The following is a 13641-nucleotide window of genomic DNA, read 5'->3' on the forward strand; positions in this document are numbered from 1 at the left end:
CAACAAAGCTGCTGTAGTAGGTCAACTGGAGTAGGCATTGTGGTGTTAATGTCAATTTCCTTTATTTTTCAGCTTCAGAACAATGCTTACTTCTCACTTAAAACATCATTTTTTGTTTGTAATTTCCATGGTTTTTACACCGGAAGGTGATTGTCTGTTAAAGGGAAATGGCCCCCGCTGATTTGGCTTCGTTCTTTGGCTTGCTCCTCAAGAAATACTGGAGGCCCTGACAGAAAGCAAACGTGAGTTGGCTTGGGGGTGTGGTTTGATGTGGGTGTTTCTTGGGTGTGTCCTTGCCACCACCAAGACACACCCATCTGTCAGAACCTTGTCCGTAGCCGTTTCCCCCAATCAATCACAACAAACAAACCTCCTGCAGGTTGAGTTCAATAACTACAGGCAGATGTATGGCGAGATGCCAGAGGAAGCCTAGAGTAGAATGAGAAGAATGCAGTTGCTGAATTTATGTAGATATTCTAAACTAAGTGTTTTAATAAAGGTCCATGTAGAATAAACAGCCCTTTACATAATACCATAGAAGAAGTGTTCTGCTAATATTAACAATGTGCACCTTTCATTGTCATTCCCAGCCGATACGGATACTGTGCCTATACGTATTTTGTCTGATCATAATGGGGTTACCATGGTAACATGTCAGAGTGGTCATACCTTCCTGTGTGGTGATAATGGGGATACCATTGTAACATGTCAGAGTGGTCATACCTTCCTGTGTGGTTTCCTGTATACAACAAGAGTTCCCTGATCCTGGTGCAAATACACAGGATTTCCCACTCATTTGACTGATAAATGTAATAATAAAAAAAGACAATACAGGTACAATTTTAATGCCGAGTACCAGGTCTCTCTCCATTCATAGACATCAGTATCAAGCCCGTCTGTCTCCATGTGCTGGCTCTATACATGTTTATGTGAATGCATACACACACAGTCACTGTTCTATTACCAAAGGCAGTTAGGATAGGTCATATCTGACACACAAACAGGTACTATGTTGAAATTTGAACAGGTCAGACTAAACCTAATTCTGTTCTCATCGATGACCATTGGTGAGTAGGCAAGAGGTGAGGCTGGAGGTAAGGTCTTTGCCAGAGCCCCATTGATGGGAATTGCAGCATTGATCAGCTCCTGGCCCCCCATCAAAGATACTGGTTGGTCACACACACACACAGATTACATTATCAATGGTGGTTATGATTAGCCTGGTGAAACCAACCTGATCGATGGGTTCACCTTTCTATTTCACTTCAGATATTTTAAAATGTAACGTGAAATAGAATAGAGAACACAGGGATCAGGCTAGGTTCTTCCAGACTAGATTATGACCTGGCCATTACAGTGCCTTCGGAAAGTATTCACACCCCTGGACTTTGTACACATTGTTGTGTTACAGCCTGAATTTAACATGTGTTAGATGTACAGTGCCTTGCGAAAGTATTCAGCCCCCTTGAACTTTGCGACCTTTTGCCACATTTCAGGCTTCAAACATAAAGATATAAAACTGTATTTTTTTGTGAAGAATCAACAACAAGTGGGACACAATCATGAAGTGGAACGACATTTATTGGATATTTCAAACTTTTTTAACAAATCAAAAACTGAAGAATTGGGCGTGCAAAATTATTCAGCCCCCTTAAGTTAATACTTTGTAGCGCCACCTTTTGCTGCGATTACAGCTGTAAGTCGCTTGGGGTATGTCTCTATCAGTTTTGCACATCGAGAGACTGACATTTTTTCCCATTCCTCCTTGCAAAACAGCTCGAGCTCAGTGAGGTTGGATGGAGAGCATTTGTGAACAGCAGTTTTCAGTTCTTTCCACAGATTCTCGATTGGATTCAGGTCTGGACTTTGACTTGGCCATTCTAACACCTGGATATGTTTATTTTTGAACCATTCCATTGTAGATTTTGCTTTATGTTTTGGATCATTGTCTTGTTGGAAGACAAATCTCCGTCCCAGTCTCAGGTCTTTTGCAGACACCATCAGGTTTTCTTCCAGAATGGTCCTGTATTTGGCTCCATCCATCTTCCCATCAATTTTAACCATCTTCCCTGTCCCTGCTGAAGAAAAGCAGGCCCAAACCATGATGCTGCCACCACCATGTTTGACAGTGGGGATGGTGTGTTCAGGGTGATGAGCTGTGTTGCTTTTACGCCAAACATAACGTTTTGCATTGTTGCCAAAAAGTTCAATTTTGGTTTCATCTGACCAGAGCACCTTCTTCCACATGTTTGGTGTGTCTCCCAGGTGGCTTGTGGCAAACTTTAAACAACACTTTTTATGGATATCTTTAAGAAATGGCTTTCTTCTTGCCACTCTTCCATAAAGGCCAGATTTGTGCAATATACGACTGATTGTTGTCCTATGGACAGAGTCTCCCACCTCAGCTGTAGATCTCTGCAGTTCATCCAGAGTGATCATGGGCCTCTTGGCTGCATCTCTGATCAGTCTTCTCCTTGTATGAGCTGAAAGTTTAGAGGGACGGCCAGGTCTTGGTAGATTTGCAGTGGTCTGATACTCCGTCCATTTCAATATTATCGCTTGCACAGTGCTCCTTGGGATGTTTAAAGCTTGGGAAATCTTTTTGTATCCAAATCCGGCTTTAAACTTCTTCACAACAGTATCTCGGACCTGCCTGGTGTGTTCCTTGTTCTTCATGATGCTCTCTGCGCTTTTAACGGACCTCTGAGACTATCACAGTGCAGGTGCATTTATACGGAGACTTGATTACACACAGGTGGATTGTATTTATCATCATTAGTCATTTAGGTCAACATTGGATCATTCAGAGATCCTCACTGAACTTCTGGAGAGAGTTTGCTGCACTGAAAGTAAAGGGGCTGAATAATTTTGCACGCCCAATTTTTCAGTTTTTGATTTGTTAAAAAAGTTTGAAATATCCAATAAATGTCGTTCCACTTCATGATTGTGTCCCACTTGTTGTTGATTCTTCACAAAAAAATACAGTTTTATATCTTTATGTTTGAAGCCTGAAATGTGGCAAAAGGTCGCAAAGTTCAAGGGGGCCCAATACTTTCGCAAGGCACTGTATATTTTGCGTCACTGGACTACACACAGTACCCCATAATGTCAAATTGGAATTATGTTGAGACATTTTAACAAATTAAAAATGAGAAGCTGAAAATGTCCTCAGTCAATAAGTATTCAACCCCTTTGTTAAGGCAAGCCTAAATAAGTTCAGGAGTAAAAATGTGCTTAACAAGTCACATAATAAGTTGTATGGACTCACTCTGTGTGCAATAATAGTGTTTAAAATGATCTTTGAATGACTCATCTCTTTACCCCACACATACAATTATCTGTAAGGTCCCTCAGTCAAGCAGTGAATTTTAAACACAGATTCAACCACAAAGACCAGGGAGGTTTTCCAATGCCTCGCAAAGAAGGGCACCTATTGGTAGATGGGTAAAAATTTAAAAAGCAGACATTGAGAATGTCCCTTTGATCATGGTTAAGTTATTAATTAGACTTTGGATGTTATATCGATACAACAAGTCACAATGATACAGGCGTCCTTCCTAACTAAGTCACTGGAGAGAACAAAAACCACTCAGGGATTTCACCATGAGGCCAATGGTGACTTTAAAACAGTTACCAAGTTTAATAGCCGTGATGGGAGAACATTGAGGATAGATCATTAACATTGTAGTTACTCCACAATACTAACCTAACTGACAAAGTGAAAAGAAGGAAGCCTGTGCGGAATAAAATTATTCCAAAACATGCGTCCTGTTTGCAATAAGGCACTAAAATAAAACTGCTAAATAATTCCCTTTGTCTTGAATACTAAGTGTTATGTTTGGGGCAAATCGAACACACCACGTCACTGAGTACCACTCTTCATATTTCCAAGCATAGTGGAGGCTGCATCATGTTTTGGATATGCTTGTCATTGGAAAGGACTAGGGGATTTTTAGGGGATAAAAATAAATGTAATGGAGCCAAGCACAGGCAAAATCCTAGAGGAAAACCTGGTTCAGTCTGCTTTCCAACAGACACTGAGATGAATTAACCTTTCAGCAAGACAATCATCTAGAACACAAGGCCAAATAGAGATAGGGTGCAGCCTGCCAGCTTAGTGGAGTCTGCCACTAGCACAGTCAGTGTAGTCAGCTCAGCTATCCCCATTGAGACCGTGTCTGTGCCTCGATCTAGGTTGGGCAAAACTAAATATGGCGCTGTTTGCCTTAGAAATCTCACGGGACTAAAGACCTCCTCCATTCCTGTCATTATTGAAAGAGATTGTGATATCTCACATCTCAAAATAGGGCTACTTAATGTTACATCCCTCACTTCCAAGGCAGTTATAGTCAATGAACTAATCACTGATCATAATCTTGATGTGATTGGCCTAACTGAACTGTGGCTTAAGCCTGATGAATTTACTGTGTTAAATGAGGCCTCTCCTCCTTGTTACACTGGTGACCATATCCCCCACGCATCCCGCAAAGGCAGATGTATTGCTAACATTTACAATGCCAAATTTCAATTTACGCAAAAAAATGACTACGTTTGTCTTTTGAGCTTCTAGTCATGAAATCTATCCAGCCTACTCAATCACTTTTTATAGCTACTGTTACAGGCCTTCTGGGCCATATACAGCGTTCCTCACTAAATTCCCTGCATTCCTTTTGGACCTTGTAGTCATGGCAGATAATATTCAAATTTTTGGTGACTTTAATAATCACATGGAAAAGTCCACAGACCCACTCCAAAATGCTTTTGGAGCCATCATTGACTCAGTGGGTGCTCTGGACCTGTTAGTTATTTAGCACCCCCTAGTGGCAGTTATTGTGGAATATATTCTTTATATGTTTGACAGAGAAGTTTCAATTAAAGAAAATACTTTGAGTTCTATTAGATAGCTCTGAATCCACGATGTTGCAGAGGTTGAAAAGCCAAAACACATACGTTTTTTCAACAACAGGTTATGGTCAATAATGTCAAAGGCTGCACTGAAATCTAACAGTACAGCTCCCACAATCTTGTTATCAATTTATTTTAATCAATCAGTCATTTGTGCCAGTGCAGTACATGTTGGGTGCCCTTCTCTATAAGCATGCTGTAAGTCTGTTAATTTGTTTACAGAGAAATAGCGTTGTATTTGGAATACAGAAGTTACCTCTGCTGCGGAGGATAAATTCATTAGTTACCAGCCTCAGAAATTGCAGCCCAAATAAATGCTTCACAGAGTTCAAGTAACAGACACCTCAACATCAACTGTTCAGAGGAGACTGTAAAATCAGGCCTACATGGTCAAATTGCTGCAAAGAAACTACTAATAAAGCACACCAATAAGACGAAGAGACTTGCTTGGGCCAAGAAACACGAGCAATGGACATTAGACAGGTGGAAATGTGCTCTTTGGTCTGATTTTTTGTTCCAACCGCCATGTCTTTGTGAGATGGAGAACGGATGATCTCCGCATGTGTGGTTCCCACCGTGAAGTATGGAGGTGGTGGTGTGGGGGTGCTTTGCTGGTAACACAGTCAGTGATTTATTTCTAATTCAAGGCACACTGAACCAGCATGGCTACCACAGCATTCTGCAGCGAAACGCCATCCCATCAAGTTTGTGCTTAGTGGGACTATCATTTGTTTTTCAACAGGACAATGACCCAACACACCTCCAGACTGTGTAAGGGCAATTTGACCAAGAAGGAGAGTAATGGAGCGCTGCATCAGATGACCTGGACTCCAATCACCCAATCTCAACCCAATTGTGATGGTTTGGAACCAGAGTGAAGGAAAGGCAGCTCAGCATATGTCCTTCAAGACTGTTGGAAAAGCATTCCAGGTGAAGCAGGTTGAGAGAATGAAAAAAAATGTATTTACATTTCACCTTTATTTAACCAGGTAGGCCAGTTGAGAACAAGTTCTCCTTTACAACTGCGACCTGGCCAAGATAAAGCAAAACAGCGCGACAAAAACAACCCGAGTTACACATGGGATAAACAAACTTACAGTCAATAACACAATAGAAAACTCTGTATAGAGTGTTTGCAAATTAAGGAGGTAAGGCAATAAATAGGCCAATAGTGGCAAAGTAATTACAATTTAGCAATTTACACAAGTGGTAGGATGTGCAGATGAGGATGTACAAGTAGAAATATTGGTGTGCAAAAGAGCAGAAAAACAAAAATGGGGATGAGGTAGGTAGTTGGTAGGATGGGCTATTTACAGATGGGCTGTGTACAGCTGCAGCGATCGGTAAGCTGCTCTGACAGCTGACGCTTAAAGTTATGTGAGGGAGATAAGTCTCCAACTTCAGTGGTTTTTGCTATTTTGTAAATGACATCGCCGAAGTCAAGGATCGGTGGGATAGTTAGTTTTACGAGGGTATGTTTGGCAGCATGAGTGAAGGAGGCTTTGTTGCGAAATAGGAAGCCAATTCTAGATTTCATTTTGGATTGGAGATGCTTAATGTGAGTCTGGAAGGAGAGTTTACAGTCTAGCCAGACACCGTGGTATTTGTAGTTGTCCACATATAAAAGTCAGAACCGTCCAGAGTGGTGATGCTAGTCGGGCAGGCGGGTAGCAATCGGTTGAAGAGCATGCATTTCGTTTTACTAGCATTTAAGAGCAGTTGGAGGCTACGGAAGGAGTGTTATATGGCGTTGAAGCTCATTTGGAGGTTTGTTAACACAGTGTCCAAAGAAGGGCCAGATGGGTACAGAATGGTGTTATTTGCGTGGATCAAAGAAATCACCCGCAGCAAGAGCGATATCATTGATGTATACACCCATAGAGACTGCCAGAGGTCTGGACAACAGGCCCTCCGATTTGACAAACTGAACTCTGTCTGAGAAGTAGTTAGTGAACTAGGCGAGGCGGTCATTCGAGAAACCAAGGCTGTCGAGTCTGCTGATAAAAATATGGTGATTGACAAGAGGCGAAAGCCTTGGCCAGGTCGATGAGGACGGCTGCACAGTACTGTCTTTTATCAATGGCGGTTATATCGTTTAGGATCTTGAGCGTGGCTGAGGTGCATCCATGACCAGCTCAGAAACTGGATTGCATAGGGGAGAAGTTACGAATGCCAAGAGATTGCAGGAATGTGTAGGAATGCCAAGAGAGTGCAAAGATGTCATCAAGGCAAAGGGTGACTACTTTGAAGAATCGCAAATATATTTTGGATTTGTTTAACACTTTGGCTACTACAAGTCGTGGCCAAAAGTTTTGAGAATGACAAATATTAATTTTCACAAAGTCTGCTGCCTCAGTGTCATTAGATATTTGTCAGATGTTACTATGGAATACTGAAGTATAATTACAAGCATTTTATAAGTGTCAAAGGCTTTTATTGACAATTACATGAAGTTGATGCAAAGAGTATTTTTCAAAGACCTCTGCAATTCGCCCCCTGGCATTCTGTCAATTAACTTCTGGGCCACATCCTGACTGATGGCAGCCCATTCTTGCATAATCAATGCTTGGAGTTTGTTAGAATTTGTGGGTTTGTGTTTGTCCACCCACCTCTTGAGGATTGACCACAAGTTCTCAATGGGATTAAGGTCTCTGGAGTTTCCTGGCCATGGACCCAAAATATCGATGTTTTGTTCACCGAGTCACTTAATTATCACTTTTGCCTTATGGCAAGGTGCTCCATCATGCTGGAAAAGGCATTGTTCGTCAACCAAACTGTTCCTGGATGGTTGGGAGAAGTTGCTCTCGGAGGATGTGTTGGTACAATTCTTTATTCATGGCTGTGTTCTTAGGCAAAAGTGTGAGTGAGCCCACTCCCTTGGCTGAGAAGCAACCACACACATGAATGGTCTCAGGATGCTTTACTGTTGGCATGACACAGGACTGATGGTAGCGCTCACCTGGTCTTCTCTGAACAAGCTTTTTTCCCCAGATGCCCCAAACAATTGTAAAGAGGATTCAGCAGATTCAATTACTTTACCCCAGTCCTCAGCAGTCCAATCCCTGTACCTTTTGCAGAATATCAGTCTGTCCCTGATATTTTTCCTGGAGAGAAGTGGCTTCTTTGCTGACCTTCTTGACACCAGGCCATCCTCCAAAAGTCTTCGCCTCACTGTGCGTGCAGATGCACTCACACCTACCGGCTGACATTCCTGAGCAATCTCTGTACTGGTGGTGCCACATTCCCGCAGCTGAATCAACTTTAGGAGACGGTCCTGGCGCTTGCTGGACTTTCTTGGGTGCCCTGAAGCCTTCTTCACAACAATTGAACCGCTCTCCTTGAAGTTCTTGATGATCCGATAAATGGTTGATTTAGGTACAATGTTACTGGAAGCAATATCCTTGCCTGTGAAGCCCTTTTTTATTGCAAAGCAATGATGACGGCACGTGTTTCCTTGCAGGTAACCATGGTTGGCAGAAGAACAATAACAGCTTCCAGTCTGTTATTCAAACTCAATCAGCATGACAGAGTGATCTCCAGCCTGGTCCTCGTCAATACTCACACCTGTGTTAACGAGAGAATCACTGACCTGTCAGCTGGTCCTTTTGTGGCAGGGCTGAAATGCAGTGGAAATGTTTTTGGGGATTCAGTTCATTTGCATGGCAAAGAGGGACTTTGCAATTAATCGGATCACTCTTCATAACATTCTGGAGTATATGCAAATTGCCATCATACAAACTGAGGCAGCAGACTGAAAATATATATTTGTGTCATTCTCAACTTTTGGCCACGACTGTACATGATATGTGTTATTTCATTGTTTTGATGTCTTCACTATTATTCTACAACGTAGAAAATAGTAAAAATAAAAAAAAATCCCTTGAATGAGTAGGTGTGTCCAAACATGACTGGTACTGTATGTAAATGACATTCGTTACGGGGTATTGTGTGCAAAAAATAAAATTGTCTTTGAATGTTTTATTAATTTTAAATTCAGGCTGTAACACAACATTTTATTTTTTTATTTCACCTTTATTTAACCAGGTAGGCTAGTTGACAGCAAGTTCACATTTACAACTGAGACCTGGCCAAGATAAAGCAAAGCAGTGCGACAAAAACAACAGAGTTACACATGGAATAAACAAACGTACAGTCAATAACACAATAGAAAGTCTATATACAGTGTGTGGAATAAGTCAAGGGGTATGAATACATTCTGAAGGCACATTATACGCATCTAAGAAGTAGAAAACAAGTAACAAATAATGCCAGTTTATATACATTATGTTTCATTACTGGGTTTTCAAACTGGGTATCAAAGTAATGAAGTGGGTTACCTTCTGTATTTGTACAAAATGATGAGCCTGTGAAAGCTGTTGTCGATGACAGGTTTGTCTAACCGGATACTTGCCAACAGCTGGCTGACTGATCCGTTCATTGTTATGCTCACAGTGAAGTCTTCACTATGCTGCATGTTCTGCTGCCATCTGTACATCTCTCCAACAACTGCAACGGGCAATCTGATGAGGTGGTGTTGGCTGGGAGGGCCTGTGACAGGGTGATATAATAGACAGCCAAGTGGTAAATTGCATTTTTTTTTTCTAGAGAAAGGACAAAGCTTTTTGCAAGTGCACTTCACAACCAAAATGACTCTACTAGCTGTATCTGATTGGCTGGGGAATTAGCCTACTAGTTTACCAAGCCAGGTATTTTTGAATGCAACTTTTCAAACATACATAACCAGATGTCTATGGTCTAGCTACCGGTATACTCACCACCACTGCACTGGGAACCAACGAACTCCAACCACCTATTTCGCATGATAGGGTCCTTCGGAAGAGCATGCAAACCATAGTTGGTCAAGCCGTATAGGGATTTTCAGTCTCAAAACAGCTCTGAACGCGTTGGAAGGGATTAGTTGGTTTTTAGGGGCAGTCACTCTTCAAAAACAAAAGGTATATTATTCAACATTTCCACATGCAAAGCATGATTTTTTTTTTGAGAAAGTAAAAGTCTGTAATCGGCAGTGTTATTGGAACCTTTAATTTGACCTCTGCCAAAACGTCTGTGCCTTAATGGCACAGGTGATGTGCTTGCATAACTGCAAGGGTTGCTGGTTTAAACCCTGGTCTGCTGGCTGTTGCTCTCTAATAGCTCAAATCAGTTTTGAACCAACTATTAAAGTATGTGTAGAATTTACCACGCATAGTCAAATGTAATAGTCTGCAGTTTTCAGAAGGTGAATAGCTCAATTGATTGCGACAGCCTTACATTGTAAAATGTCTCAATTACCATTGAAAGTTATATACACTGCTCAAAAAAATAAAGGGAACACTAAAATAACACATCCTAGATCTGAATGAATGAAATATTCTTATTACATACTTTTTTCTTTACATTGTTGAATGTGCTGACCACAAAAATCACACAAAAATTATCAATGGAAATCAAATTGATCAACCCATGGAGGTCTGGATTTGGAGTCACACTCAAAATTAAAGTGGAAAACCACACTACAGGCTGTTCCAACTTTGATGTAATGTCCTTAAAACAAGTCAAAATGAGGCTCAGTAGTGTGTGTGGCCTCCACATGCCTGTATGACCTCCCTACAACGCCTGGGCATGCTCCTGATGAGGTGGCGGATGGTCTCCTGAGGGATCTCCTCCCAGACCTGGACTAAAGCATCCGCCAACTCCTGGACAGTCTGTGGTGCAATGTGGCGTTGGTGGATGGAGCGAGACATGATGTCCCAGATGTGCTCAATTGGATTCAGGTCTGGGGAACGGGCGGGCCAGTCCATAGCATCAATGCCTTCCTCTTGTAGGAACTGCTGACACACTCCAGCCACATGAGGTCTAGCATTGTCTTGCATTAGGAGGAACCCATGGCCAACCGCACCAGCATATGGTCTCACAAGGGGTCTGAGAATCTCATCTCGGTACCTAATGGCAGTCAGGCTACCTCTGGCGAGCACATGGAGGGCTGTGCGGCCTCCCAAAGAAATGCCACCCCACACCATGACTGACCCACTGCCAAACCGGTCATGCTGGAGGATGTGGCAGGCAGCAGAACGTTCTCCACGGCGTCTCCAGACTGTCACATGTGCTTAGTGTGAACCTGCTTTCATCTGTGAAGAGCACAGGGCGCCAGTGGCAAATTTGCCAATCTTGGTGTTCTCTGGCAAATGCCAAACGTCCTGCAGGGTGTTGGGCTGTAAGCACAACCCCCACCTGTGGACGTCGGGCCCTCATACCGCCCTCATGGAGTCTGTTTCTGACCGTTTGAGCAGACACATGCACATTTGTGGCCTGCTGGAGGTCATTTTGCAGGGCTCTGGCAGTGCTCCTCCTGCTCCTCCTTGCACAAAGGCGGAGGTAGCAGTCCTGCTGCTGGGTTGTTGCCCTCCTACGGCCTCCTCCACGTCTCCTGATGTACTGGCCTGTCTCCTGGTAGCGCCTCCATGCTCTGGACACTACGCTGACAGACACAGCAAACCTTCTTGCCATAGCTCGCATTGATGTCCCATCCTGGATGAGCTGCACTACCTGAGCCACTTGTGTGGGTTGTAGACCCACACAAGTGGGTCTACACTAGACTAGAGTGAAAGCACCGCCAGCATTCAAAAGTGACCAAAACATCAGCCGTGTATGTATGTATGTATGTATGTATGTATGTATGTATGTATGTATGTATATATATATATATATATATATATATATATATATATATATATATATATATATATATATATATATATATATATATATATATATATATATAAAATAAAATTGACTGAGGTCGTATAACTCAGCCATAGAGACTAAACAAAAACAAAAGACATCCTATGTACACTAGAGCCACGTCTTTTTTGTGCCTTTTACATCTTGTTTCTAGCCTAAAGTGTTGCAGAGTTAAGCATCCTATACATTTATATGGTTGGATCAGAATCACCATTATAATCATTGGCCAGTATGGAGAATTAAGTTAAAAAAAACATCTCCATCCATTGCTAATTTAGGAAACAGACAATTGTCTGGTAAATTTAACAATTTCATGTTTTTCTGTCAATGACGTTTGGCTTCTGATGTGATTGGTGTGAAGCCAAATCCAAACTGGCTTCCCTTGACTCTTTTCTTTGGTGCGCAAAGACCATTCACAGCTGAGCTCACTCAGTATAGCTGTTATATTAGAATTATTTATCAAGGGAAGACAATTGCTTGCTGGCGTCCCTTGCATTCAATGCTACGGGTACTGTTTCATTCGCTCGGATGCTTTCTCCAGTGAGATATATTTAGCCTCTTGCGAATTGAAGGACATTTATGAAACACAGAGATGAAAGATAAAATACATGTTTTTCCTTGGCATCCATGAATACACGCCAATGTAAGGTGGCAATTTGCCCAAAGCTGGTGTTGGTTTTGAACTGATGTACATTAGCTAGCTATGTTTTGTGGAATGTAGGACTAGCATTTGGATGTGAGCTAGCTAACATTGGCTAGCTGTTGTGTTCTGGCTCTATCTAGCTAGCTAGCGAATGACTGAAGTAATCTGTGTAAAAACTTCCCATAACCAAATATAGCTTTTCCGTTTCTTTCCCTGTTCAGTAGCTAGCTAGCTTTTAGCTGACTGACGTTACCTAGCTACAGGGGCTAGCTGTTGGACAAGCAAGCTAACCTTAGTTAGCTAATCAAAATATCTGTTTGAATTTATTGATTAACATCAGCTTGAATACCACTATATAGATAACTATCTACAGTAGCCTAGGTTTGTTCCATACACTTCTGATTGGCAGCCTGGTGTAAGCAGTGGTGTTGTTGCAACGGAGTTGATCGACACGGTGTTAGAACTCTGAGCATTGGCAACAAAAAAAAAAGATGTTAGCATTGTCAGAAATGCTACAAAAAAAAAAAGGTAGCACATCATTGGTTCTTAAATGGACAGAAATTAGCATGTGAGAGCGATAAATTATACATTTAATCAAAACTATTGCCCCTAAAGGTCTAATGGTCACTTTATGGAAGCTGTAGTCTCGTTCTTATCTGACGCCTAGATGTTGAGCTAGAATTATTATTTTTTTCCTAATGCTAACAACCCTGTTAAAAATCAAGTATGTGGTTCTCTAATGGCCGGACGGCTCACAAGAGGCAGGGAGTGCATTGTGTACCTCCAATAAAGATGATTTGAACATTTTCATCGACATTGGTGTCATATTGGCTTAGATATTATGGTAGGGAGACTTTAATTTAACATTGAGCTTCAATCAACGCAAATTATTGGTCAGCGCAACAATAAGCTAAATTCATGGTCTTTTTAAACCAACCACTTAGCTAACCAACATTAACACTTATTGCATTCCACTGGTGATTAAAGACGTGGAACACATTTCTTCACACGTTAAATCACAAAACTACAGTGCCGTGTGAAAATATTCAGACCCCTTGGATTTCTTTACATTTTATTGTGTTACAAAGTAGGATTCAAATCGAATTGTCATTTTTTGTCAACAATCTACACAAAATCATCTCATGTCAAAGTGGGAAGAAAAATTCTAACACTTTGTAAAAGGTTAATAGAAAAAGGATATTAACTAAAATATAGTCGTATTCAGCTCCCTGAGTCAATTACCTGTTAGAAACCCTTTGAGCATTGAGTCTATGAGAGCTTTGCACACCAGGATTGTGCAATAATTGCCCATTTTACTCCTGAACTAATTTAGGCTTGCCTAAACAAAAAAG

The 13641-nt window shown here is 41.6% G+C and overlaps 1 protein-coding gene across 7 annotated transcripts in view; it reads right to left on the reverse strand.

The window, feature by feature from the left end:
- Window positions 1-13641, reverse strand: part of LOC110536975 — a 31502-nt gene that overhangs the window by 11019 nt on the left and 6842 nt on the right. The window contains exons 4-6 of one of the 7 annotated variants that reach the window (XM_036936930.1): window positions 9681-9735; window positions 9243-9453; window positions 386-1166 (exon numbers count right to left, since the gene is read on the reverse strand). The exons of 2 other annotated variants lie outside the window; for them this stretch is intronic. In XM_036936930.1, the coding sequence (XP_036792825.1) occupies window positions 1052-1166; window positions 9243-9453; window positions 9681-9735 (381 nt within the window). In that variant the 3' untranslated portion in view covers window positions 386-1051. Of the gene's footprint in view, window positions 1-385; window positions 1167-9006; window positions 9846-13641 lie in introns of those variants that run through there. 4 more of the 7 variants (XR_005034872.1, XR_005034874.1, XR_002475542.2 and 1 more) reach the window with 4 other exon arrangements.

This window comes from Oncorhynchus mykiss, chromosome 12 (assembly GCF_013265735.2).
Source record: "Oncorhynchus mykiss isolate Arlee chromosome 12, USDA_OmykA_1.1, whole genome shotgun sequence".
Lineage (NCBI taxonomy): Eukaryota > Metazoa > Chordata > Actinopteri > Salmoniformes > Salmonidae > Oncorhynchus > Oncorhynchus mykiss.